This window comes from Pristiophorus japonicus, chromosome 1 (assembly GCF_044704955.1).
Source record: "Pristiophorus japonicus isolate sPriJap1 chromosome 1, sPriJap1.hap1, whole genome shotgun sequence".
Lineage (NCBI taxonomy): Eukaryota > Metazoa > Chordata > Chondrichthyes > Pristiophoridae > Pristiophorus > Pristiophorus japonicus.
In genome coordinates this window covers 487,901,013-487,924,985 of record NC_091977.1, presented here as the reverse complement: position 1 = coordinate 487,924,985, position 23,973 = coordinate 487,901,013, and the positions used below count along the sequence as shown (strand labels likewise).

Sequence of the window (23,973 nt, the reverse complement as noted above, 5' to 3'; positions counted from 1 at the left end):
GTTGGAAAGTTGTGTTGCACACACCTAAATTCCTGACATGTACAGATGAGGCTCCCTCCTGTATCTATCTCTCTATCGCTATGTGTCTACTTCTCTATAGCTCAATCTGTCATCATCATCATTGGCAGTCCCTTGGAATTGAGGAAGACTTGCTTCCACTCTTAAAATGAGTCCTTAGGTGGCTGAACAGTCCAATACGAGAACCACAGTCCCTGTCACAGGTGGGTCAGATTGTCGTTGAGGGTAAGGGAGGGTGGGACAGATTTGCCACACGCTCTTTCCGCTGCCTACGCTTGATTTCTGCATGCTCTCGGTGATGAGACTTGAGATGTTCAGCGCCCTCCCAGTTGCACTTCCTTCACTTAGGGTAGTCTTTGACCAGGGACTCCCAGGTGTCGGTGGGGATATTGCACTTTATCAGGGAGGCTTTGAGGGTGTCCTTGTAATGTTTCCTCTGCCCACCTTTGGCTTGATTGGCGTGAAGGAGTTCCGAGTAGAGCACTTGCTTTGGGAGTCTCGTGTCTGGCATGCGGACTATGTGGCCTGCCCACCGGAGCTGAGCAAGTGTGGTCAGTGCTTCAATGCTGGGGATGTTGGCCTGGTCAAGGACGCTAATGTCGGTGCATCTGTCCTCCCAGGGGATTTGTAGGATCTTGCGGAGACATCGTTGGTGGTATTTCTCCAGCGACTTGAGGTGTCTACTGTACATGGTCCATGTCTCTGAGCCATACAGGAGGTCAGGTATTACTACAGCCCTGTAGACCATGAGCTTGGTGGTAGATTTGAGGACCTGGTCTTCGAACACTCTTTTCCTCAGGCGGCCAAAGGCTGCACTGGCGCACTGGAGGCGGTGTTGAATCTCATCATCAATGTATGCTCTTGTTGATAAGAGGCTCCCGAGGTATGGGAAATGGTCCACGATGTCAATCTGTATACATTTTATTCATCCCGCTACATTTAACTATCTGTTTACCTATTTGTTTTGGTATATTGATGCAGTCATTGCTTATTTCCATACATAACCTAATTTGTATATATTGCTATCATCCTCTATATATCAATTTGCCTCTGTCCAGGTCTATATACTTATCTTTGTATCTTTTTCTCCAGCTCTATATGTCTATCTGTTGTACCTTTAATTCTGTTTCGCTATTTGTCCATTTATTTCTGGATCTCCCATTTATCTATTTCTGCACATTTACTAATATCTATCTCATCTAATTATCTGTGTCTCAATCTTTCTGTGTATGTCTCTATGACCGCCTATGCCAATACTTTTACATCTATCTATATGTGATTATAGCCAATTATCTATTCTGAAGCTTTATTTGTATCTTTCTGTGTATGTTTTGCTTTCTGTGTCTAACTGTACACAGCTTTATTTATATCCATTTATCTCCAACTCAATCTAGGCAACCGTATCCATCTTACTGTTAAAAAGTTTTATCCAGCTTTCTGTATATGTGTCTCTCTATTTATGTAACTCTCTACCTGTATCTACCTATATCTGCTTGTATCAATCAATCAATTATGTACCACTATTATGTTTCTTTATTATATACCTGTACAAAACACATTTGGCTCCAACTGGAGTACTGTGTCCAATTCTGGGCACCACACTTTAGGAAGGATGTGAAGGTCTTAGAGAATGTGCAGAAAAGATGGACAAGAATGATTCCAGGGCACAATTTCAAAAGGTCAGAAGTATAGTGAACAGTGAGGATGAGAGGGATAGACTTCAGAAAGACATAGACAGGCTGGTGAAATGGGTGGATATGTGGCAGATGAAATTTAATGCAGAAAAGTGTGAAATGATACATTTTGCTAGAAAGAATGAGGAGAGGACATATACACTAAATGGTGCAATTCTGAAGGGGATGCACGAGCATTGAGACCTGGGGTACGTATGCACAAATCGTTGAAGGTGGCAGGACAGGTTGAGAAAGCAGTTAAAAAGGCTTATGGGATCCTGGGCTTCATAAATAGAGGCATAGAATACAAAAGTGTGGAAATTATGATGAACCTGTATAAAACACTAGTTTGGCCCCAACTGGAGTACTGTGTCCAATTCTGGGCACCACACTTAGGAAGGATGTGAAGGCCTTAGAGAAGGTGCAGAAAAGATTTACAAGAAAGATTCCAGGAATGAGGGACTTCAGTTACATTGATAGACTGGAGAAGCTGGAGTTGTTCTCGTTAGAGCAGGGAAGATTGAGAGGAGATTTGATCGAGGTGATTAAAATCATGAGGGGTCTGGACAGAGTAGACAGAGAGAAACTGTTCCCGTTGGCAAAAGGGTCGAGAACCAGAGGACACAGATTTAAAGTGATTGGCAAAGAACCAAAGGCAACATAAGAAAAAACTTTTTTACGCAGAGAGTGGTTAAGCACTGGAATGCACTGCCTGAAAGGGTGGTGGAGGCAGACTCAATCTTATCTTATCTTTCAATAGGGAAGTGGATAAGTATCCGAAGTATAAACAATTGCAGGGCTACAGGGAAAGGGCAGGGGATTGGGACTATTTGAGAGTTGGCATGTAATCGATGGGCCGAATGGCCTTCTTCTGTGCTGTAACCATTCAATGATTCTAGGATTCTATTGGCATCTACTTCTACCTCTTTTTATTCTATATCCATTGCAAATTGTGCTTATTTCCAACTGTATCTTTCACTATTGCTCTATATATATCTCTATTTATCTACTTATCTATTTCTATCTACCTATCTATCGCTCTATATTTATATCGCTAGCTATCGAATTATCTTTATCTATTTCTAATTGCCTATCTATCTACCAATCTACCTCTATCAATATCTATCTATCTCTCTATCTTTTCTCTATCTATATACAGAGCTATTTTGTTACTACCTATCTACCATCATCTGCTGAAGTGTCTCCCAATCTCTGGATATATTTCTTTAAGATGTTTATGTCCTACATTCTGTTTGCTGTTGTTTATTTTAAATCGCATTATGATATCAGGTTGGATTTGGTGTCAGAGTGAAAATTAACAGATGCTGATCGAAATCCTTTTAGTGTTGCAGCCACTTCAGGGCATATTGGACTCATTAGTCATCACTTATCTGAGTCGTATTGCAGGGAACCAGTCCTTCCATTTAATACAAACAGCCACTTTCTCCCACAGTTAATTTTTTTTAGCAGAATGAACTAGTTCTTTAACATCACTAAAGAGGGACATTACTACTGCATTGTGCCGACCAGGCGATGGTATCACTTTTGCAGATTGCAGCCAGTCCAGCCATCTGCAAAAGTGACACCATCGCCTGGTAGCACAATGTGGTAGTAATGTAAACTAGCACAGTGCATTTTGGCAAAGCGTCTGTCTTCAGCACAGTTTGGTTCACTGCATTTCTCAAAGCTTATCTCTTCGACCAAGTTTCTAGTCACCCCTCCTGATCTCTCCCTTCCTGGCTCAGCATTTGTGTTTCTTATGACTAACTACGAAGCATTTTCAGGCATATCCCTTACATGAAAGGTGCTATATAAATAAAGGATTCTGCGTACCCCAGTAGTTATCCAATATCTCCCCCAAGTGGTCATTCCTTAAATATGAATATAGGTAAGAAAGAAAGCAAGACTTCCTGATGTGGAGTATGCCTGTCCGGTTCCCTGGATTGCTTTACTCAGGAAGGTTTTGAGGGTTCTTCTATTCATTCTTTCACTGGACCAAGACCTAGCTCTGTCAAGCCTACGTGGTGGCTGGTGTGCAATGGCAACCACACGTTAAAAAAATCCACACACAGGCATCTTCCACCCTCAACATGTAGTTCAGGACCTGACTGAACATTTTGGTGTGGAAGGAAGTCATCCTCAGTACGAGGGTCTGCCTAAGAAGAACTGAGATCTGTTAACTTGACATCCATCCTGGATAAAGATGTTGCCTGCAATTTGAACCGTAGGTGCGAAATAGCCACTCTGTTAACTCCCTCCCCTGGTCAGAATCCTTGGGACTCAAGGGCAGACAGCAGTCTTGTAGACATCACATTATGAGTGTTTCCTAACCTACAGATCTGCATAGAAAATCAAAATGGTAACAAATAAATTATGCTCTGAATTCATCCCCTGACAGCATGCCAAATAAATTTGTATCAAATTGTGTACATCATAAGAGTATGCCAAATAAATTTGTATCAAATTGTGTACATCATATATTCCTTCCTATTGCCCAATCAAACCTGGGGTCCAGCTGCTTTGTATGCACAGTTTCACATCAAACATGATGCATTTACTCAGTAAATCATCACAGAAACTAGCCATTCATTCCAGTTAAAAGAAAGACCTCAGGATATCCCAAAGCATTTTACAGCCAATTAATTCCTTTTCAGAAGTGTCATCACTGTTGTAATGAAGGAAAATGTGGCAGACTTTTTGCACACAGCAAGGTCCGGAAATAGCAATTTGGTAATGACAAGATAAGTTGCTTTTAGGTGTTGGTTGAGTGATAAATATTGGCCAGAACACCAGGGAGAACTCCCCTGTTTTTCTTCAAAATAGTGCCATGTGATCTTTTATGTCCACTTGAGAGAGCTTAAATGTCGCATCCGAATATCAACACCTCCAACAGTGCAGAAGATAGATAGAGTCAGAGGAAATGTATTAGCATGGATAGAGAATTGGCTGGCGAACCGAAAGCAGAGAGTCGGGATAAATGGGTCCTTTTCGGGTTGGAAATCGGTGGTTAGTGGTGTGCCACAGAGATCGGTGCTGGGACCACAACTGTTTACAATATACATAAATGACCTGGAAGAGGGGACAGAGTGTAGTGTAACAAAATTTGCAGATGACACTAAGATTAGTGGGAAAGCGGGTTGTGTAGAGGACACAGAGAGGCTGCAAAGAGATTTGGATAGGTTAAGCGAATGGGCTAAGGTTTGGCAGATGGAATACAATGTCGGAAAGTGTGAGGTCATCCACCTTGGGGAAAAAAAACAGTAAAAGGGAATATTATTTGAATGGGGAGAAATTACAACATGCTGAAGTGCAGAGGGACCTGGGGGTCCTTGTGCATGAATCCCAAAAAGTTAGTTTGCAGGTGCAGCAGGTAATCAGGAAGGCGAATGGAATGTTGGCCTTCATTGCGAGAGGGATGGAGTACAAAAGCAGGGAGGTCCTGCTGCAACTGTATAGGGTATTGGTAAGGCCGCACCTGGAGTACTGCGTGCAGTTTTGGTCACCTTACTTAAGGAAGGATATACTGGCTTTGGAGGGGGTACAGAGACGATTCACTCGGCTGATTCCGGAGATGAGGGGGTTACCTTATGATGATAGATTGAGTAGACTGGGTCTTTACTCGTTGGAGTTCAGAAGGATGAGGGGTGATCTTATAGAAACATTTAAAATCATGAAAGGGGTGGACAAGATAGAGGCAGAGAGACTGTTTCCACTGGTAGGGGTGACTAGAACTAGGGGGCACAGCCTCAAAATATGGGGAAGCCAATTTAAAACCGAGTTGAGAAGGAATTTCTTCTCCCAAAGGGTTGTGAATCTGTAGAATTCTCTGCCCAAGGAAGCAGTTGAGGCGAGCTCATTGAATGTATTCAAGTCACAGATAGATAGATTTTTAACCAATAAGGGAATTAAGGGTTACGGGGAGCGGGCGGGTAAGTGGAGCTGAGTCCACGGCCAGATCAGCCATGATCTTGTTGAATGGCGGAGCAGGCTCGAGGGGCTAGATGGCCTACTGCTGTTCCTAATTCTTATGTTCTTATGTTCTTATGCAGCAGTCTCTCAATAATACACTGAAGTACCAGCCTAGATTTTGTGCTCACAACTCACAATATTTTGACTCAGAAGCGAGAGTTATACCAATTGAGCCACGGCTGACACACTGTTAAATTCCATTCTAACCCAAAGATCCAATTTTCAAGAGCTGGTCCAATTAACGTATTTTGTGTGGTAATCCTAAACCAAATAGAAAATCAGAGCACTCAACACCATTTACTAAACTGTGTATAAATTATCAGCCTGGAATGATCTCTTATCCAATTGTAATGTTATTGACAGGTCTGTGATGTGTTTGTCGGAGTTAAGTTGTATTTGTTATCTGGGTGAAATAGCCAGCTGGCTTGCTGTAACAAACAACAGGAGGTTTGCCCAAAAGGCATTCCTTCCAATGGAGGCTTCACAAATCCAGTACCCTGGTTCTGTTTGAGTCTGATAAATTATTGTTCTTTTTTCCCACAATAAATGTTATACTCCAACCAATGCTTTTCCTACTGTGAAGGACTGGAGATGGAATACTGGATTCAGCTTAAATCTAGAGCAGCCTTCTGGCATCAGGTATCGAGACCTCATTCCAAATAGATTTATATTTCTAGTCTGTAAGCAGCACACAATGGGTTTTGTTTTTAAATAATCAGTCAAGCTGAATGTGAAGCTTTAGAGCAGCCTCCAGTGCTTTGCTGGCTTTGTGTTGCTTAGGAAATGGTCTGTAACACGGGTTAGCAATCATAATTACTGTTACCAATAGCAGGTGGGGGCAGTGATGAGAGTGCAACTACTAAAGTGAAAGGGATAGACAGAGAGCTAACAGAATAGAGGAAGAGACAGAGGGATATCGAGAAACAGCAAGAGATAGATCCCGAGAGAGAGTAAGAGTCAGAAATACTGACAGACGGCATGCGACAGAGAGATACTGAGACAGAGCAAGAGACAGAGATACCGAGAGAGAGAGAGATACAAATAGAGAGCAAGAGAGAGAGATACCAAGAGAGAGCAAGGAGGGAGACACAGAGATAGAGCAAGAGACAGAGAGAGAGATACAGATAGAGAGCAAGGAGAGATATGCAGAGATAAAGCAAGAGACAGAGAGAAAGAATCAGATAGAGAGCAAGGAGAGATATACAGAGATAGAGCAAGAGACAGAGAGAGAGATACAGATAGAGTAAGGAGAGCTATACAGAGATAAAGCAAGAGACAGAGCTACACAGATAGAGAGCAAGGAGGGAGATACTGAGAGAGAGCAAGAGACAGAGATACTGAGTGAACAAGACAGAGACAAGAGATAGCAAGAGAAAGAGACAAAGACTCAGAGTAAGAAAAATACTGAGAGCAAGAGACAGAGATACTGAAATAGAGAGAGAAAGAGAGAGATACTGAGAAAGAGTAAGAGGCAGAGATACAGATAGAGAGCAAGGGAGAGAAATATACCAAGACAGCAAGAGACAAAGATACTAAAAGAGAGACACCAAGAAAGAGCAAGAGACAGAGAGATACCAAAAGTGAGACAGAGATACTGGGAGAATAAGAGGCAAAGAGGTACTGACAGAGTAATAGACAGCAAGACACTGAGAGAGCAAGAGACAGATTGAGAGCAATAGAGACCTAAACTAAAACAGAGAGGAACGACCAGGAAAAAGAGATTGAGAAAAATATAGAGAGAGCAAGAGACAAAGAGACAATGGGACACAGCAGCGGAGACAATAACTGAGAGACTGAAAAATAGAGTAATAGCCAGAGCAGAATCAGGAAATAGAGAAAGCCTGAGAGAGAGTGAAGAAAGTGAGGGAGAAAGAAACAAATATAAACAAATAGGGTGAAGGGGAGCAAAACAAAGACAGAGAGAAAGAAACAGACAGGGGTTAAGAAAGGGAGCCTGAGAGAGGGAGACAGAGGGAGAACTGAAAGAGATAGAAACGGAAAGACCAAGGAATACACAATATGTTTAAGGAAGATAAGGGATGGACTGACGTGTCGATAGGTGAATATAGAGGCTGAAATTCATAGTGCGAAAAAACTCAAATTAGCGATATATTTGGTAAGGCGTAGGCAGCTGCAGCATTCCCATTGGCCAAAGAGTGTTGCGAATCCAACGGAGAGGTGAGGCTTTAAACCAAGAGGCTTCTCGCACATCTCAGGAGAGGGGAGAAGGAGGGAGCCGCTGTAACTGCAACAACGAAAGGAATCCCCCCCCCCCCCCCACACACACACACCGGCTGCACCATGGACTCTACAATCTTTCAGATCATCATCGACGAGTTTGATCCCAACTGCAGCCTGATAGACGCTTTCCAGGACCATTTCTATGAAACGGATCCTGTCCCTTTTGTGGATCTCACGGGTAAGACAGTCTGACCCGGGCAAGAAATTGTAGATTTAACTTGTGGACTTTCAGCTTATATATTTTTTTCTTCCTGTTAGTCTTTCTCCTTTTAATTCTATATGTTTATTTTTATAACCTCCTCCAAAGGTGTGTATTGCAACTCAACAACCGATCAAATAGGAACTTGCTGGCCGAGGACTACAGCGGGACAGCTTGTGGCGAGACCTTGTCCCGAGTTCTTCAATGGGATCAAGTACAATACCACAAGTAAGAACTGTTTAAAAAGATTGTGAAGTAACAGAAATTTTCATTAACATAATGCTCTCTAAATGCAAATGTGTAGACTCATGTAGATTGTGATGATTTCATGCTCCATCTTGGCTCGTCCTTCCGTTAACAGCACAGTTTAAAAAATAATATATAATTTAAAAACAGAAAATGCTGGAAGTATTCAGCAGGTCAGGCAGCACCTGTGGAGAGAGAAACGGAGTTAAGTGTCGATGACCCTTAGTCAGAACTGGAGATTTTTTTTAATGCTTTTAAATTTCTATGAGTAATGTAGATTTTTCTCGGGGTTCGCTTTGAGCTTGCAGCTAATGATGTCTTCCACTGTAATGTTTCTGAATCTGTGTAAATTCAGTTTGTGAAAACGACATTTTGTGTTTTTAAATATGAAAATAGTGTAAAGTTCGAGTTGGTAACGAGTGAATGGGTAGTGCCGCTTTAAGGGAGGAGGGAAAGCGAGATCCAGATGGTCTGCTCTCTGTGCTGCTGAAAGGTATAATTCCTTCCCGAGGATATGCTGTCCGTTAAAATGACTGAAAATCAATGGGCTGGAACCGAATCCTCTTTTATTGGTTCACTTAAAGGGGCGACGTCGCCCCCAAAGTTTGTTTGCCAAAGGTTTTTCTGTGCTTTTACTATCTAAATGTGAAGATGTGATTTGCACTTAGAAATGCTTCATAACGATTTAACGCAGGTGTTCAGAATTATGATGTCTTTTCACAAGAGTAAATACTGAGAAACAATTTTCATGGCAAGTGGGTAAATACTGAGAAATTATTTTAACGGCTGGTGGGTCGATGACTCAGATTTAAGATGATTGGCAAAAGAACCAGAAGGGAGATGAGCAGAGATTTGTTTTAACCATAGCAGGTTGTTATGATCTGGAATGCACTGTCTGAAAGGCTGGGGAAAGCAGATTCAACAGTAAATTTCATAAGGGAATTAGGTATATTACTTGAAACATTACTAGGGCAATGGGGTAAGAGTGGGGGGATGGGAGGGGGGGTGATGGGGGATGACAATTAGGGACTTTTGATAGTTCTTTCAAAGAACCGGCACAGATACGATGGACCAAATGGCCTTCTTCTGTGCTGTATGATTCTATGTGCACTGTATCATGAAAGTGTCAGCATGTCATTTGTGTGTGATATTTGCAAGCTGCTCCCAATGTTGGACAGTGATGGTTTCCCTTTAACGTAAATTCTGAGTGTGTTTGGATGATAATGGACAAGGATGCAAATTGCCAACTCCTGTTGGGCATCGAGAGGCTAATTACTCACCAGCCAAGACAATTTGCCATGTGTGCATTTCGAGGCAAGAACATTGGCACGGTTACAACACTGTAGCGGTCCACCAGGAGCAACAACAGTGACACTAAAGGTGGCACGTACAGTAAGAAACTGGGGCCATGAAAGATCAACACTGCAGTAGATGTGACCCTAGAAATGAATGGGTAAACAGTTACCACTTTTATATGATGTTGCTTTGCCTGCTACTTTAATGCAGGCTTTTATTTAAATGAGCGAATGACTACATTAAAATAGCCGACGGAGGAAATTCATATGAGAGTGAGATCTTTAAGTCAAGGGAGTGATACATAGATTGAGACTGGCAGAGAGAAATTGAGAGAGGAACAGAGAGAAGGGGCAGTAATTGAGAGTAAATTCCTGTTCTAATATCGGCGCAATTATATACTAGGCTATAATGTCTATTATGGGGTGCTGATGCAGTCACATTATAGTGTAGCTATTGGACTGCTTTTTATTTTTATTTTATTCGAAAATAACATCACGAGACAAATATCATACACCAGTTCTCATTTTATTAGAATTTTGAGCAGAAGTGTAAAATTTGCAAAGTTTGCTGACAAAACAACAATTACATTCTGGTTGCCCTGAACAAAACATTAGACTTCCCAGTGTCAGAGCATTGAAGATCAGTAAAGTCTCGAAAATCTTGGGTTCTTCAAGCTCATAAAGGAGAAGAATGAGGGGGCACATCATACAAGATAGTAACTGGCATACAAAAGTCAGGATAAAATTGGTCTCTGCCAGTCGCGAATCCACAGCCCATTTTATACAGTGTGCCCGATTTTACTTTCATTGACATAAATGAAAATGAAAATCGGGCACGTTGTAAAACAGGCTGCCAGTTTGCTATGAGCACATTTTATGCTTCAATTTCATCCCCTCCCTCCGGTGAATCTACAATAGTACTTCAAATGAAACTGTGATTATGGGACCAGGTGTGTGGGTTCAGACTGATGAAAGGTAAATTTAATACCACTGTTTAGGATGCAGTGATGGAGGGACTGAGGTTTTTTCTCGTAAGATAAACTAAAAGAGCCAAATAACACAATGCTATATAATTAACTTCAATATCTCCTGGATGTGTGAGCCAAGACACTCAGTATTGGCAGGCTATTTCAACAGGGCTACATTACAATCGAGCCTGATCTGTCCTCGTTCGATCTCCACATAGGAACAGTAGTAGGGCATTTAGCTCCTCAAGCCTCATCTGCCATTTAGTTAGTGCATGGCTGATCTGTACCTCAACCGCAATTACCCAGCTTTGATCCATATCACTTGATACTTTACCTAACAAAAATTTATCAAAAGCAAATGACTCCGGATGCTGGAATCTGAAATAAAACAGAAAAGGGTGGAAATCTCAGAGGGTCAGGCAGCATCTGTGGAGAGAAACAGAGTTAATGTTTCAGGTCTAGAATCATAGAATCATAGAAATTTATAGCACGGAAGGAAACCATTTTGGCCCATTATGTCCGCTCCGGCCGACCAAGAGCTATCCAGCCGATTCCCACTTTCCAGCTTTTGGTCCGTAGTCCTGTACGTTGCGGCACTTTAAGCGCACATCCAAGTATGTTTTAAATGTGGTGAAGGTTTCTGCCTCTACCACCCTTTCAGGCAGTGAGTTCCAGACCCCCACCACCATCTGGGTGAAGAAATTTCCCCTCATATCTTCTCTAAACCTCCCTCCAATTATTTTAAATCTATGCCCCCTGGTTGTTGGCCCTCTGTCAAGGGAAACAGGCCCTTCCTATCCACTCTGTCCAGATCTGTAACCCTTCGTCAGAACTGGAAAAGTTTGAGATGTAACAGATTCTTAAAGAAGTGCAGGGGCACTGAAAGAGGGAGGGGAGGAAAGAACAGAAGGGAAGGTCTGAGATAGGGTGGAAGGCAAGTGTGATTTAAGAGACAAAAGAGATGATGGGCAAGAATGAGATTGTAATGGCACAAGTTAGGAAACAAAAGATAAGTCGAGATGGGGTGTGAATGGTTGAATTTATCAACCTCAGTCCTGAAAGTTTCAATTGACTTAGCCTTAACAGCCTTTTGGGGGAGAGAGCTCCAGACACACTTTATAGCAGGATTAACATGGTTGGCTGATTTTTCCCTCAACTCCCCCAAGCTAGTGGTGCCGAGACCAATTGCATAATAATGAATAAAGACCATATGGTCTTATCATACCCATCCCTTTAAAATAACAATACAACCATTCACACCATTTACCCTCCCCATACTACGTAATTACTTGAGAGACCAAACACACAGAGGAAACAAAAACATAAGGCCAATTCAGGAATAGCTCTAACAGGTTCATCTGATTCACCAAGGTTATCAAGCAAAGCTCAAGGACATATCGGTTGTCCAAAGCTCCTCGGAATCACAAATAACTAACAGCCTACCCTCTATAATTGGAAATGTGCTAGTCTCTCATCAAGTATCTGCTGTAAAGACTGCAGGAACTTTTTACTGAATGCATGTCTTGGCAGTTTATTCCAGATGGTGATAACTCTCTGTGAAAAGCATTACTTCCTGGCATCTAAGCTCGTTCTTTGATTTTAAATTTTCAAAAAGTGCCCTCTAGACATTTCAAATAACCTAGTGGAGCTGCATCCAACCCCAGCATCACTTTAAAAAAACCCGATCATTTGAAGTCCGCAAGGATGCAACCACTATGGTGATAACATCATTACATCTCCAGTCACACTTGGTACAACACATTTGATTTGACATATTTATAATTAGGACAACAATAAAAATCTGAATATTACATTGCATGTGGGATCTCGGTGTACTGCAGATTTTCTGTGCTGTCTAATGGGCGATGGAACTATCAGACTGCTGTGATAATTGAGCCAGACATAATTAGTTCAGCTGGATGGTTAGGGAGAAAATGGAGACGGGTTCACTATCACAAGGAAAATGCTACATAATCTATCATTTCATTCTAGAGGCATTGCCATTTGTTCAAAGTCCTTCCCCCAGTACTGGGCTAGAGAATGTTGTGGAACAGGCAATCTAACTCTCATTTGAACAATACTGGGACAATTGAAATCTTCAAAATTGAGATGGATAGATTTTTGTTAAGAAGTGGACTGCCCCTTTAAATCCTGCTCACTAATTTGTTTTGCCAATTTTCTCCTCTCCTGAAGATGTTGACTCCTGCTGAGGTATACTCAATGGGTGACATATATTGCCCATGGATATTTTTAAAAATTATTAATTCTCGGGATGTGGCATTACTGGCAAGACGAGTATTTATTGTCCATCTCTGATTGCCGTGAAAAGGTAGTAGTGGGCCTGCTTCTTAAACCGTTACAGTATAGCGGTCTTGCATAGTATTTACAGTAGAGAAACAGGCCATTCAGCCGAACAGGTCCATGCCAGTGATTATGCTCCGCATGAGGCAATACAACTGAGTGGCTCGCTTGGCCACTTCAGTGGGCAGTTAAGAGTAAATCACTTTGATGTGAGACTGTAGTCACATATAGGTCAGACCAGGATAAGGACAACAGGTTCTTTTCCCTAAAGGGCATTAATGAACCAATTGGGATTTTACAACAATCTGGCAGCTTCAATGTCCTTTTTACTGATACAGGCTTTTTATTCCCAGATTTAAAAAAAACTGAATTCAAATTCTCAAATGACTTTGGAGGGATTTGCACTCATGTTCTCTGAATTACTAGCCAGTACACTTCTGTACCCATTCGATATTTGTGATCTGAGCTTGAGGTTAGCAGTCTGTTCAAGTCTGGGGGAATGGCATCACAGCTGAGCTTGATCCTGTTTTCATCCAATATCCACATACAGCAGAGGCTATTGGATAATGATCAGGAGTGGGACATCTGGCTGATTTTTTTCCTGGGCTCAGGGGACCGAGAATATATGTAGCACTTAATTGAGATTAACTAAACATCACAAACTGAGAATCAAACCTGTGACCTTCCTAGTCTACTCAATTAGTTCCTCCTTTCACCAACTGAGACATAGGAGGAAGGAGCTTAAAACCAGCTCATACTGCAGAAATATTCATTGGACAGGTATTCAGACTGAGGTATCAGTTGTTCTAAGGTGAACTTTGCATTGTAGTTAACCATTAGTCTGAAGGGACTATAAAAAGGTGCGTGCCTTAAGGGGAAAAAAATCCATTGCACAGCACGGCCGTCCACAGCTGACATTTCTATAGCTCTCGTTACAAGCAAAGAGTGCTTTACAGGGAAATGAATACTGAGTGGAGGAAAGTAAAGGAATTTGGGTCAAAAGGGTCAGAAACATTGATGAAGAGGAGGAAGGTCACTTGGAGATATTTGAAAGCTGGGCGAGAGGTGACAAGAAGAAGATACAGAGGGAGGGACAAGGTGGCTGACGGAGTGTCCGCTGATGGTGGAATGGAGGGACCAGAAAATGAGAAGTAGGTCAGTGTTGGAGGACTGGAGGTGTGCACAGGAACATAACGCTAGAGTGGAAAATACAAAGGAAATGTGAAGTGTTTAAATGTATTATTTGTGACAAAAAAACAAATGCCCCTATGAAAAAGGTTTATACAACTGACTTGTTTCAATTTGAAAATAGTTAACTCAAATGATCACATAATTCAATTATTATTCATGCAAAAGACATCAAATAATCAGGATTAAACTGTATTGAGATCTTTGATGGCAGCCTAACTCGCACCAAGTCCCGCTCACCCATCACCCCTGTGCTCGCTGACGTACATTGGCTCCCGATTAAGCAACGTCTTGATTTCAAAATTCTCATCCTTATTTACAAATCCCTCCGTGGCCTCGCCCATTCCTAGCTCTGTAGTCACCTTCAGCCTCACAATCCCCCAAGATATCTGTGCTCCTCAAATTCTGTCCTCTTGAGCATCCCTGATTATAACTGCTCAACCATCAGTGGCCATGCCTTCAGCTGCCTAGGCCCTAAGCTCTGGCACTCTCTCCCTAAACCTCTCCGCTTCTCTACCACTCTTTCCTCCTTCAAGACGCTCCTTAAAACCTACCTCTTTGACCAAGTTTTTGGTCATCTGCCGAAATTTCCTTATCTGGCTCGGGGTCAAATTTTTTTTTGGTTTTGTAACACTTCTGTGAAACGCCTTGGGATGTTTTACTACGTTAAAGGTGCTATATAAATACAAATTGTTGTTATTGTTCAGTTGTTTGCTTACCGACCAGTGTGGCTGTGACCCATGCAAACCAGGAGGGTCCTAGATTGATTCTCTATAGGAGTTTGTAGCACTCAAGGAGGTCACTCGTGTATGTCCAGGAGTTTTCTACTGAAAGATCTGTGTTGAGCTGGCTGATCCCAGTCAAGGTCCCAGTTGGGATGGAACAATTAGTTTCAGCGCTCCTGGCCTTTTTTGTAATCCTTATCCCCATTTGCTCCATTATTGGTGTCATAGCCTTGCGCTCTCTCAGTTTTTCTGTTAAGTACGCTCTCCGTAAACCTCTCTAGTTCTCTCACTTCCTTTAAAAGTATTATTAATACCTATGGGGCTCAATATATTAATGAGTGGGAGGAGGTCAAAGGGCGGGCTAAACACTAAAAAACAGAAACCGCGACCCCCAACCCGTGCGTTTGCGCCTGCCACCATTTTTATGATGGAGGATAGCATGGCATGCAAGTGATCCATCTTGGAGAGGTGTGACACTTCATTAACATATTGAAATCAGGCTCTCATAGTGCAATTGGAAGCTTGATTTAAATTTAATTGCTGCCACACGAGTTTCCCAGGGCTCGGGAAACCCGGCAGGAGAATGGAGGCTGGAGATGCCTTTTATAACACTCTCTGTGGTCCAGGAAAAGCCATGGCCCCTCCAGGAAGCCTTCAGCCTTCCTTCTGCTGAAAGTGTTGCTCTAGTCCCTGCCGCGATCGGCAATTGCCTCCCCCTACCCCCCACAAGCCCCATCTGCAGCCCGTTCCCCTGCTGCGATCACAGGAACTGTCCCAATGGTCCCCGGCTATGGCATCCTGCTTTCCCACACAGCAGCTGGCCAGCCAGTTTATTTGGCTGGCTGCCAGGTGGGAAATGGAAAAAAAGAAATAAAATTAGGTTGTGCTGTTAAATTTGGTAGGACTTCCATGTCTCCACCCTCGCCGGGTTCTTTGGCCACTTTTGGCCTTCCCGCTCCCTCCACGCCTCAGGGCTGTGTTTTCAACCAGTCTTTTGCTTACCTGTACCAACAATCCTATAAGTAATGTACAATGAGATGGCTTGACATCTGTTCCTTTTATTAAAAAATTACTTGCCTCAGAATATTCTGCTACATTAATGGTGCAAAACAAATGCATCTTGTTGATGGGTTAGCGAGTGGAAAAATCAGTCTGGGTTCCTGCTCCTGATTTCTATCCAATGACTCCTGCTGGAAAGTTTGCATTTGGATGTTGGGTGAGAACAGGATCATGCTCAGCAGTGATGCTCCCCCCAGTTGAATAAACTGCTGATACACTGTATTGACTCGCATATGGTGGATGGCTACTTGAGTGAAGCAGTGGAGGGCAGCAAGCACCATGTGACTTGTACAAACAGACTTGCATTTATATAGCACCTTTCAGATCCATAATACGGCCCAAAGCACTTCAGCTCTAAAAGCAGTGTGCGAGTACCTTCACCACATGGTCTGCAACGGTTCAAGAAGAAAGCCCACGACCTTCTCAAGGGCAACTAGGGATGGGCAATAATTGCTGGTCTTGCCAGTGACGGCATATCCCAACAATGAACAAAATTGAAATAAAACATCTGAAGTGTAGTTAGTGTTGCTCTGTACATTTGAGCATAACCAGGTCCTACAATCAACAATGAGATGAATGATCAGTTAATATGTTTTGATTGAGCGATGAATATTGGCTAGGATATTGGGAGAGCTCCCTGCTCTTCAAATAATGGTGTGGGATCTTTTGCATTACCTGAGAGGTAGATGAGGCCTCGGTTTAACACCACATTCAAAAGACGGCACCTCCAACAGTGCAACACTCCCTTGGTACTGCACTGCAGTGTCAGCCTAGATTATGTATTCTGTCTTTGGAACGAAACTGACATTTTACCCCAGTAATAATTAGTGCTGTCAGGAGGTAAAGAGAACTGGAAGGAAAATAACTCAGTTTTATGCAACAGAAGAATAAAGGGCCAAAAATATTGCACTAATGTTTAGTGGAAAATAGAAATTGTCTATGCGGAAAAGATTCATATAGAGCAAAATATCACCTTGCAGTCGTAGTAAGTGCTTGGTAGCAGCAGGCTACAGGATTAGAGATTGAGTTCAATCTCAGTTGAAGCGAATCAAAGCAAGATAAGTCATGTCTTGTTTTGCCTGTGCTTGATGCAGCAATTACTCATTACTTTTGTCTGTAAATCTTATTGTTAGGGCCAAGTATGGGGTGATAGAGCTTAGAATGCACTGATGTTGATATTAGTAGATGCATTGGACATCTTATGCCTCAGTCTGTCAGTTTGACTCAGTGGTGATACCTTTGCCTTTTGATTGGGCAGGTTCATGTCCCACCACAAGAACTGCAGTGGTGAAAGAATGCAGCATTGGCAGGGGAATGTGTTTTGCCAGTTGCGACATTAAACCAAGGCTGTGCCTGCACAGATGGATGTAAAAGATCGACTTGCAGAAGTGGACTGAGATCCCCCAGTGTCTTTGGGCAACATTCTTTGCTCAGCCAAAAAGCAAACTAACTAGCCATTCATTTCATTTATAATTGTGGGATTAGCTACCACACTTGCCTCCATAGCAACAGTCTCTGTGAAGGACTGAGGATGCTTCACGTATAAATACTGGTTAGGCCTCAGATGGATTTGTGTTCAATTCTGAGCACCACACTTTAGGAAGGGTGTCAAGACCTTGGAGAGGGTGCAGAGTAGATTTATTCGAATGGTACCAAAGATGATTGACTTCAGTTATGTGGAGAGATTGGAGAAGCTGGGTGTTTTCCTTAGAGCAGAGAAGGATATTTGATAGAGGTGTTCAAAATCAAGAATGGTTTTAATAAAGTAAATAAGGAGAAACTGTTTCTAATGGCAGGAGAGTTACAGATTTAAGGTGATTGTCAAAATAACCAGAGGCGGCATGCGAACATTTTCTTTATACAGCAGGTTGTGATCAGGAATGTACTGTCTGAAAGGGTGGTGGAAGCAGATTCGAGAGTAATATTCAGAAGAAAATTGGATAAATACTTGAAGGGCAATAAAAGGACGAGCTGATTTGTACTGCAAAAATGGCCACCATGCTCCACCCTTTGTCTATGATTGGTCCCCTTGGAGGATAAGCCACACCCTGAAATTTCACAGGAATGTGTAACTGCAACCGCCTATCCCAAGGTCTCACTGACTTTGCAAATTGTAACTCGATCCACTTTGACTTCTTGAAGCGACAGAGGACAGAGCTCCCCAGAAGACAGCAAGGGCCAGCCAAAGTCCCATACCCCAGTCCAAGTACATTCCTCCCCCAGCCAAAGTGCCTTACCCCAGTCCAAGTTCATCCCTCCCCCAGCCAAAGTGCCTTACCCTAGTCCAAGTTCATCCCTCCCCCAGCCAAAGTGCCTTACCCCAGTCCAAGTACATTCCTCCCCCAGCCAAAGTGCCTTACCCCAGTCCAAGTTCATCCCTCCCCCAGCCAAAGTGCCTTACCCCAGTCCAAGTTCATCCCTCCCCCAGCCAAAGTGCCTTACCCCAGTCCAAGTTCATCCCTCCCCCAGCCAAAGTGCCTTACCCCAGTCCAAGTTCATCCCTCCCCCAGCCAAAGTGCCTTACCCCAGTCCAAGTTCATCCCTCCCCCAGCCAAAGTGCCTTACCCCAGTCCAAGTTCATCCCTCCCCCAGCCAAAGTGCCTTACCCCAGTCCAAGTTCATCCCTCCCCCAGCCAAAGTGCCTTACCCCAGTCCAAGTTCATCCCTCCCCCAGCCAAAGTGCCTTACCCCAGTCCAAGTTCATCCCTCCCCCAGCCAAAGTGCCTTACCCCAGTCCAAGTTCATCCCTCCCCCAGCCAAAGTGCCTTACCCCAATCCAAGTTCATCCCTCCCCCAGCCAAAGTGCCTTACCCCAGTCCAAGTTCATCCCTCCCCCAGCCAAAGTGCCTTACCCCAGTCCAAGTTCATCCCTCCCCCAGCCAAAGTGCCTTACCCCAGTCCAAGTTCATCCCTCCCCCAGCCAAAGTGCCTTACCCCAGTCCAAGTGCATCCATTCCCCCCTCCGCTCACCCCCCCCCCCCACCACCACCACCACCACCACCATAGATGTGGCAGGCATTGTGTATGGATTGTTAACAGGTTTATTGAGTTTGAAGTGAAACATAAACATAGAAACATAGAAAATAGGTGCAGGAGTAGGCCATTCAGCCCTTCTAGCCTGCACCGCCATTCAATGAGTTCATGGCTGAACATGCAACTTCAGTACCCCATTCCTGCTTTCCCGCCATACCCCTTGATCCCCTTAGTAGGAAGGACTTCATTTAACTCCTTTTTGAATATATTTAGTGAATTGGCCTCAACAACTTTCTGTGATAGAGAATTCCACAGGTTCACCACTCTCTGGGTGAAGAAGTTTCTCCTCATCTTGGTCCTAAATGGCTTACCCCTTATCCTTAGACTGTGACCCCTGGTTCTGGACTTCCCCAACATTGGGAACATTCTTCCTGCATCTAACCTGTCTAAACTCATCAGAATTTTAAATGTTTCTATGAGGTCCCCTCTCAGTCTTCTGAACTCCAGTGAATACAAGCCCAGTTGATCCAGTCTTTCTTGATAGGTCAGTCCCGCCAACCCGGGAATCAGTCTGGTGAACCTTCGCTGCACTCCCTCAATAGCAAGAATGTCTTTCCTCAGGTTAGGAGACCAAAACTGTACACAATACTCCAGGTGTGGCCTCACCAAGGCCCTGTACAACTGTAGAAACACCTCCCTGCCCCTGTACTCAAATCCCCTCGCTATGAAGGCCAACATGTCATTTGCTTTCTTAACCGCCTGCTGTACCTGCATGCCAACCTTCAATGACCGATGTACCATGACACCCAGGTCTCGTTGCACCGCCCCTTTTCCTAATCTGTCACCATTCAGATAATAGTCTGTCTCTCTGTTTTTACCACCAAAGTCGATAACCTCACATTTATCCATATTATACTTCATCTGTCATGCATTTTCCCACTCACCTAACCTATCCAAATCACTCTGCAGCCTCATAGCATCCTCCTCGCAGCTCACACTGCCACCCAACTTAGTGTCATCCGCAAATTTGGAGATACTACATTTAATCCCCTCGTCTAAATCATTAATGTACAGTGTAAACAGCTGGGGCCCCAGCACAGAACCTTGCGGTACCCCACTAGTCACTGCCTGCCATTCTGAAAAGTCCCCATTTACTCCTACTCTTTGCTTCCTGTCTGACAACCAGTTCTCAATCCATGTCAGCACACTACCCCCAATCCCATGTGCTTTAACTTTGCACATTAATCTCTTGTGTGGGACCTTGTCGAAAGCCTTCTGAAAGTCCAAATATACCACATCAACTGGTTCTCCCTTGTCCACTCTACTGGAAACATCCTCAAAAAATTCCAGAAGATTTGTCAAGCATGATTTCCCTTTCACAAATCCATGTTGACTTGGACCTATCATGTCACCTCTTTCCAAATGCGCTGCTATGACATTCTTAATAATTGATTCCATCATTTTACCCACTACCGATGTCAGGCTGAATAGTGACAATGTTGTGACTTCTGGACATCATCCAGTCCAACGATGTCTTTTGTAGGGGGTTGGAAGAGCGTGATCCGTCTCCCCCAAACCTCACCCGTGACTCTCCCACACCCCACCATGCCTCTCACTATCCCCCCAGCCTCTCTCACTCTCCCCCCAGCCTCTCACTCCCCACCCAGTCTCTCTCTCTACCCTCAACCTCTCTCACTCTCCCCCCAGCCTCTCTCTCTCCCCGCAGTCTCTCTCTCTCTTCTCCTCCCAGTCGCTCTCTCTCCCGCCTCTGGCCTCTCTCTCGCTATCAGCCCCTCTGTCACTCTCGGGCCCAGGACTGTCACTATCGGCCCCCTGCCGGCTACTCTCATGTCCCCCCCGCTGGCTGCTCTCGGCCCCCCCCTTGCTGACCACTCTTGGCCCCCCACCCTGCAGTGCACTCTCAGCACCCCCCCCCCCACCCCCGCTGGGCGCTTTCAGCCAGCCTCCCCCCTCCTGCTGGCCGCTGTCGGTACACCCCCCTCCCCCCCCACCACCTGGTGGCGGCTCTCGGTACCACCCCCCCCCTCCCCCCGCTGGCTGCTCTCGGGACCCACCCCCCAATGGCCACTCTCGGCCCCGTCCCCGCTGGGTGCTCTTGGCCCCCTCCCCCTCCTCTGCTCTCGACCCCCCCACCGTTGGCCACTCTCGGCCCCCCCCCCCGCCCGCTGAGTGCTCTCGGCCCCCCCCCCCGCCCCTGCTGGGTGCTCTCCGCCCGCCCCACCGCCACCCGCTGGCCACTCTCAGCCCCACGCCAGCCGGGGAGGAGAGTCAGCTCCTGCTTCTCGGCACCACGTGGATGGAATGATTTGGGCCGGGAAGTGGCGGGGGGGGCGGGGGAGGGAGCAGAACTTGACAGGGGGCGGGGTTTGTGGCCTGTCTGTCAAAAAAAATGCAGTACAAATAGTTACATCGAAAAAAAAATACAGAGCTATGGGGAAAGAGTGAGTTTAATTGGATAGCCCTTTCAAAGAGCCAGCACAGGCACAATGGGCATATTCTATGATTCTAAACATTGTGGATATGATAAGGTGCCAGATAAATGCAAGTTCATTCTTTCGTTAATGGTGTTCAACAATACAAAATATAATCAAATATCAGCAATAGTAATTACTAGGCTCTAATGACTATCGGGCTTTGGGAGCTGTAACCATGGAGATACCATTTATAACTTGTCCCTATGGATGGCACACACAAGACGCAGGATATTATTTAATCACTTTACAGATAAAATAGATCGTGCAGCTTCTAGTGTTAGAGTTTATTTGGATTTTGAGAAAAGTGAAACCCGAACGCACGATTGGCTAAGAAGAATTAAAAATAGGATGTGGAGTATTTTTTAGAGGTAACAGGGGGACTTTTAACCCTAAAGAATGGGTAGTTGGGGGTGGGTGGGAAGGTACAAATTTTTATTTCTCAAACTCGACCCCAGCCTGCCCACTTCCAGTTTTTAACGGAGGCAGGTCGGGGGAAGAGTGACGGGTGACGAACCCACTCCCAGAAGGTAGGTCAGTCAGTAAAATCCTTTAAGGCAGCTGCGGACCTCTATTCTATCTGTATTTTTAGTTTTATTGCATGGGGGCCCGGGCCTCGGGAACCCCGGTAGATAAAAGGAAGCGAGAAATCCCGGATCCATGGGGTAAGTGCGATTACTGCACTGGTTGTGGACTGGAAAGAGCAGGAATGTTTCACCCAGGCCAAAGAAGCTTAACTTCACGTAATTGGACCCTTGCGATCAGCCCAACCCAAACCCCTTGATATTAGCCAGCTCCCACCCTTCCTGTGTTCGGCCGAAACTGCCCCCCTCCCCCCACCCCTCTAATGAGTCCGATTCACCCCCTCACTCCACAATGCCCGATTCACTTCCCCCCGCCCCACCCAACAATGTCCACATCCCCCACGATGGCCGAATCACCCAGTACAAGGTCAGACCACCTCCCCGCAATGTCAGAGCCCTGCTGCCGCCCCCAATGTATAATGATACTTATCTTCCCCGGTAGAGTGCAGCATTTAAATCTATCTCTGTAACATTTCTTCTTTCCAACCTTACCTCAAGCTCTTCTACCGCTGAAACCCTCATACATGTCTCTATCACCTCCAGCATTGATTATTCTAACACTCTCCTTGCCATCCTCCCATCCTCCATCCTTCATAAAATGTAACTTGTACAAAACTCTTAAGTACACTCTCCTCCTCTCTGACTGACATTGGCTCCCTGTCCCCACAACACATTCAATGCAGAATTCATGTCCCCATCTACAAATCCCTCCTCGGCCTGGCGCCACACTGTCTCAGCAATCTCTGGTAAATACATCCTCCTGAACACTCAATTCTTCTGACACTGGCCTTCTTAGCATCCCCCTCTCCTTACCCCACCAGTGGTGATAGCACCTGTGGCCATCTCAGTCCAACTCTTTGGCGATCCCTCCCTAAACCTTACTGCCTCTGCTCAGCACTCTCCATCTTTAACAATCTTCTTAAAACCATGATTTCTAGTCCAAGTTGTCCCTTCCTGGATCAACGTCCAATTAACATCCACTGTATTTATGAAGCACCTTGGGGTGGATCATCAATAGGTGTATTTTGGGATACACAATATGAGTCATTTGTGACATGACACGCGATAGGTAGCATATCTGGGAGGAATGAGTCACTTTGGACCTATGCATCCCAATGCTTTCCACCACTGGGGGTTTTCCTCCTCATGTGTCTGGGTCTGTTGTAGACTAATTAATAGAGATTGATTGCCCTGATTGGTCAACAACTCTATTATCATTGTTTCATGTAATTATCAGGATTTCTTTTTATTTGTTTCTGGGATGTGGGCATCGCTGGCAAGGCCAGCATTTACTGGCCATCCCTAATTGCCCTTGAGAAGGTGGTGGTGAACCGTCTTCTTGAACAGCTCCAGTCCGTGTGGTGAAGATACTCCCACCATGCTGTCTGGGAGGGAGTTCCAGGATTTTGACACAGTGTCAATGAAGGAATGGTGATATACTTTCGAATCAGGATGGTGTGTAACTTGGAGGGGGACTTACAGGTGGTGGTGCTCCATATGCCTGCTGTCCTTGTCCTTCGAGGTGGTAGAAGTCACGGCTTTGGAAGGTGCTGGCGAAGAAGCTTTAGCAAGTTGCTGCAGTGCATCTTGTACACACTGTAACCATGGTGCATGGTGGTGGAGGGAGTGAATGTTTAAGGTAAAGGATGGGGTGCCAATCAAGTGAGCTGATTTGTCCTGGATAGTGTCAAGCTTTTTGAGTGTTGTTGGAGCTGCATTCATCCAGGCACGTGGAGAGTATTCCATCACACTCCTGACATGTGCCTTGTAGATGGTGGAAAGGCTTTGGGAAGTCAGGTGGTGAGACACTTACCGCAGAATACCCAACCGCTGACCAGCTCTTGTATTTATGGCTTGGTTAAGTTTCTGGTCAATGGTGACCCCCAGGATGTTGATGGTGGGAGATTTGGCGATGGTAATATTGTTGATGTCTAGTGGTTAGACTCTCTCTTGTTGGAGATAGTCATTGCTTGGCACTTGTGTGGTGCAAATATTGCTTGCCACTTATCAGCCCAAGCCTGAATGTTGTCCAGGTCTTGCTG

The 23,973-nt window shown here is 44.5% G+C and overlaps 1 protein-coding gene across 1 annotated transcript in view; it reads left to right on the top strand.

The window, feature by feature from the left end:
- Positions 1-7,961: 7,961 nt before the first annotated feature.
- LOC139260261 (corticotropin-releasing factor receptor 2) overlaps positions 7,962-23,973 on the top strand; it is a 203,852-nt gene continuing 187,840 nt past the window's right edge. The window contains exons 1-2 of the mRNA XM_070876645.1: positions 7,962-8,079; positions 8,209-8,328. Coding sequence (XP_070732746.1) covers positions 7,962-8,079; positions 8,209-8,328 — 238 coding nt within the window. The remainder of the gene's footprint in view (positions 8,080-8,208; positions 8,329-23,973) is intronic.